At 38.7% G+C, this 4,362-nt stretch overlaps 1 protein-coding gene across 1 annotated transcript; it reads right to left on the reverse strand.

Moving 5' to 3' along the window:
• Positions 3,017 to 3,901, reverse strand: LOC107615772. The gene is made up of 3 exons (XM_016317806.1): positions 3,639 to 3,901; positions 3,433 to 3,536; positions 3,017 to 3,369 (listed from the first exon to the last, which is right to left on the reverse strand). The coding sequence occupies exons 1-3, from the start codon at positions 3,899 to 3,901 to the stop codon at positions 3,017 to 3,019; spliced, it is 720 nt and encodes a 239-aa protein (XP_016173292.1).

Here is a 4,362-nt window from a genome sequence, read left to right on the forward strand (position 1 = left end):
AAATATTATTTTTAATTAAATATTATTATTTAATATTTTATTATTATTTATTATTTTATCATTAAATTTTCGAAAATTATCCCACTTTAACTTTTAACCTTTAAAATTCACTTTTTACCAACCGTAACTTTTAATATTTCTACTTTTACCACCCTAACTTTCAAAAATTACCAAATAACCCCTCAAACACCAAAATAATTACTTCCTTGCCCTTTCTAAGATCTAAAAGGTGTTCTTCAATTTTCTTCACCACACTCAAAGTGTTCTTCGTGTTCTTCGTAAGTTCTTCAAATTCTTTCTCTGTTTTTACCCGTTTTTCAGTCTTTTCAGCAACCGATTTTTACCAAAATTCATAATAAATTAGCAGCCACTAAAACCCCATCTTTTCTACATGATTTCAACACAAATTGAACCTCAATTTAATCTTAGAGCTTCGTTTTTCCAGCTGCCCAAGAACATGAACTTTAAAGCTTGAATTTCATCAAATTTCATCAAAATTTCACCAAATTTTCACCAAGAATCAATCATATATGCAACCAATTTTTAGCACAGACAAATCATACAACATTCATACAACTCAAACACAAATAATCAAGATTAAATAATCAAAACTGCCAACCGATACGGTTCAAAAACTAAGTTCTTCGCGATTGCATTATCGAGCTTGCCTCAAAGGAGGTTCTAGATTAAGGATGACATAATGATAATGAGGATTGAGATGCTTGATGATATAGCAGAGGTGTTCCCTTTACTAATCTTCCAGAGAAATCCGTACTTTCAGAAAAGATCTCATGTACTCGAAAATCAGGGTTGTTACATTCTACCCTCCTAGAAGAAAATTTTGCCCTCAAAATTTCAGTTATCTAGGAATAAATATGGGTAATCAGCTTTCATCTTATCTTCCAGTTCCCAAGTGTGATCTTCCTCTCCTCTTGGTTTCCATGCTACTTTGGCTAAGCGAACAACTTTGCCTCTTAGCTGCTTATCACTTCTTTCTACTATCTGAACCGGTGATGCTTGATATGTCAAATCATTTCATAACTGTACTGTCTCTGGTTGTAAAATGTGACTCTTGTCGGGAATATATTTCTTAAGTTGCGAGACATGAAAAACATCATGAAGGTTTGATAAATAAGGAGGAAGGACTATTTGATAAACTACTAGACCGACTCTTTTAAGTATTTGGAAAGGTTCTATGTATCATGGGTTAAGCTTTTTAGTCTTAAGGGCTTTACCTATTCCAGTAATCGAGGTTACTTCTAGAAAGACACGGTTTCCGTCACTAAACTCTAAGGGTCTACGTCTATTATCGGCATAGCTCTTTTGACGGCTTTGAGCTGTCTGGATCTTCTGACAAATCTCCTTTATCTTCTCAGTAGTTTCTTACACTAAGTCTAGACCTAAGACACTAGCTTCTCCATCGTCATTCCAACACAATGGTGTCGACATCTTCTTCCATAGAGAGCTTCATATGGTGCCATCCCGATACTTTATTGGAAACTGTTGTTGTAGACGAATTTGACCAAAAGCAAATACTTATCCCAGCTGATTTGGTTGTCTATTATACATGATCGTAACATGTCTTCTAACGTCTGGATTGTCTGCTCTGATTGTCCGTCTATCTGAGGATGGTATGCTATACTCGTGTGCAATTCTGTTTCCAACGCTTTCTGAAAAGCTCCCCAAAATCTAGTAGTAAACCTCGAAACTTGATCTGAGAAAATTTATGAAGGTATCCCATGTAGTCGTACGATTCCTTAAATATATATATTCATTCCAGCCTTTCTAAAGTATAGTCAACTCAAATCGGAAGGAAGTGCGCTGACTTTGTCAACCTGTCCACAATTACCCAGATAGTATCGTGTCCTGTTGAGGTCCTTGGCAATCTCGTGACAAAATCCATAGTAATCTGCTCCCATTTCCATTGTAGTATTTCTAAGGGTTGCAGGGTTCTTGACAGCTTCTGATATTCCACCTTCATCTTCTAGCAGGTTAAACATTTTGAGACATAATCAGCTACTTCTTTCTTTAAGCCTGGCCACCAGAACATTTGTTTCAAATCTCGATACATCTTTGTCACTCCAGGATGCATAGAAAATCTATTTTGGTGAGCTTCAGCAAGAATCTTTTGTCATAATTCTCCAGATTTAGGCACACAAATTCTTTTCTTGTACCTCCATAGGCCACTACGATCCTGTCTCACAGCTTCTTCAGCTCTGCAAGCAATGGTGACATCCGGTGTGGTGCTATGGAAATCGGTCCGGTTTCAGGTACTAGATCAATGCTGAATTTTATCTCTCGCTGAGGAGGAAACTCAGGTATGTCATCCAAGAAAACATCAGGAAATTCCTTCACCATTCGGATTCGTTCTAAGCTTAATTCACTATCATTCGAGCTAGCCGCTAACAGAACGTACCCCTCACAATCACTCCCGCCTAAGGTAACTCTTACAGAATTCAGATATAAGGTGTGGGAAAGAAATGGTTTAGTACATAGACTATCAGATGGAATAACAGCAGTTCTTTTAAAATAATCAAGGAAAACATGATACTTAGATAACCAATCTAATCCTAAAATAACTTCTAAACCATATAGAGGCAAACAGATTAGATAGTGTATAAAAGTCCTGTTCCTAATAGCGAATGGTACTTGCAGGCACACTAAACTGGTCAAAGCATTTTGGGATGCAGGTGTATGGACAATCAAGTAAAAATTTAATTTAAAGAAATATAATCCTCACTCGTGAGCAATAGTTAGAGAAATAAAGAATGCGATGCACCCGAATCATACAGTACAGTTAGAAATCGATTCTTGACATAACCTGACCTTGAATGAGGGCGTTCGAGTGCACAACATCGTCAATAGTGATAGCAAACACTCGTCCTTGTTGCTGGGTTCTAACTGAATTTTGAGTAAATCCCTTCGGACAATCCTTGGCAATATGTCCAAGTTCTCCACAAGCATAGCAGTTAGGTGATCCAAACTGGCAAGACCTGTTACTATGCTCTTTTCCGCATTACTTACATGCAGTGTTTATGTAAGCCTGATGGGCTCGTTTACCATTGCCTTGCCTTACTTTACCTCCATTCTTACCCGTACGGCGAGCAGTAATGTTACTAACTTGTAGGTTCTTATGCTGTCGTATGCCACACACTTTAAAATGCACCCTTCTCCCAGCTGCCTGATGATTGCTAAGACACCTTGGTGGAAATCCTTGGCGACTCACCTTGGCCACAGTCACTTTCTTAATACATTCTTCCACTAACTTGCTCTTGTTGACTAATTCAGCAAAATTACGTATCTCCAGCGGAATTATTGAACTCATCAGATCATCACGAAGGCCTCCTTCAAACTTCAAGCACTTCCATTCTTCAAAGTCAGCAGGATTCCCTTGACAGATCTTAGAGAAACGACACAAGTCATCGAAATTACGAGCATACTCAGCAACAGTCATATCCCCTTGCCTCAGCTGCATAAGCTCTATGTCTTTAGCATCACGCACTGCTCCCAGAAAATACTTTTTATAAAATTCGTCCCTAAAGATATCCTAAGGAATGTCATTTTCATTCGGTTGTAGCAGTCGCTGTATCCCCTGCCCCTAGTACTCAGCTTCTCCCTCGAGCATATAAGTAGCAAACTTCACGTGTTGTCCTTCCGGAACATGTTGCACTCGCAGTGATCGTTCAATAGCTCGAAACCAGTTGTCAGCATCCGTCGCAACGAGTGTGCCTTTAAACTTAGGCGGTTTAACCTTCAGAAAAGTCGCAAGGGTCATAGGTCTTTCGAAATGCCCCAAGTTATTGTCATCATTCCCATTTCTCACTCCAAGACGTTCAACAGCCCTAGCCGCTGTTACCGCAGCTTTACGCACTACTTCAGCCGCGTTGTTCATGGTAGCCATAAATGTTTCCTGTTCCCTCTCGTAGTTAACATTAGGAGTTCCTTCCCGTACGCCTCGTCTCCGTGAACCCATTGTAGTCTTGTTCACACCAAACAATCATTGTTAAGGTGATCAGTCTTAACACTTCAAGTCAAGTGTGAACATTCCCAAAATGAAAACACAGAGACAATCATGAAACATATATCACTGGGATATCCTATACGCATGAGACACACAACAGAGTATGCAATGAAGCATAGTCAGTCCACTCCCCAGGCTCTACTGGGAACGAACTGCTCTGATACCAAATTGTAACGACCCAATTTTCAATATGTCTAGATCATACCGAAAACTGAGCGCTACCAATTTGCCTTCCTAATTATTATCTATTATTTATCATATGAGCCTGATTCGTTGTTAAAAGCGTAGTTAATTTGCGAGGTATATTTTTTTTTTGAAAACGTTTGGATTAATAGACAGAA

This window comes from Arachis ipaensis, chromosome B09, assembly GCF_000816755.2.
Source record: "Arachis ipaensis cultivar K30076 chromosome B09, Araip1.1, whole genome shotgun sequence".
Lineage (NCBI taxonomy): Eukaryota > Viridiplantae > Streptophyta > Magnoliopsida > Fabales > Fabaceae > Arachis > Arachis ipaensis.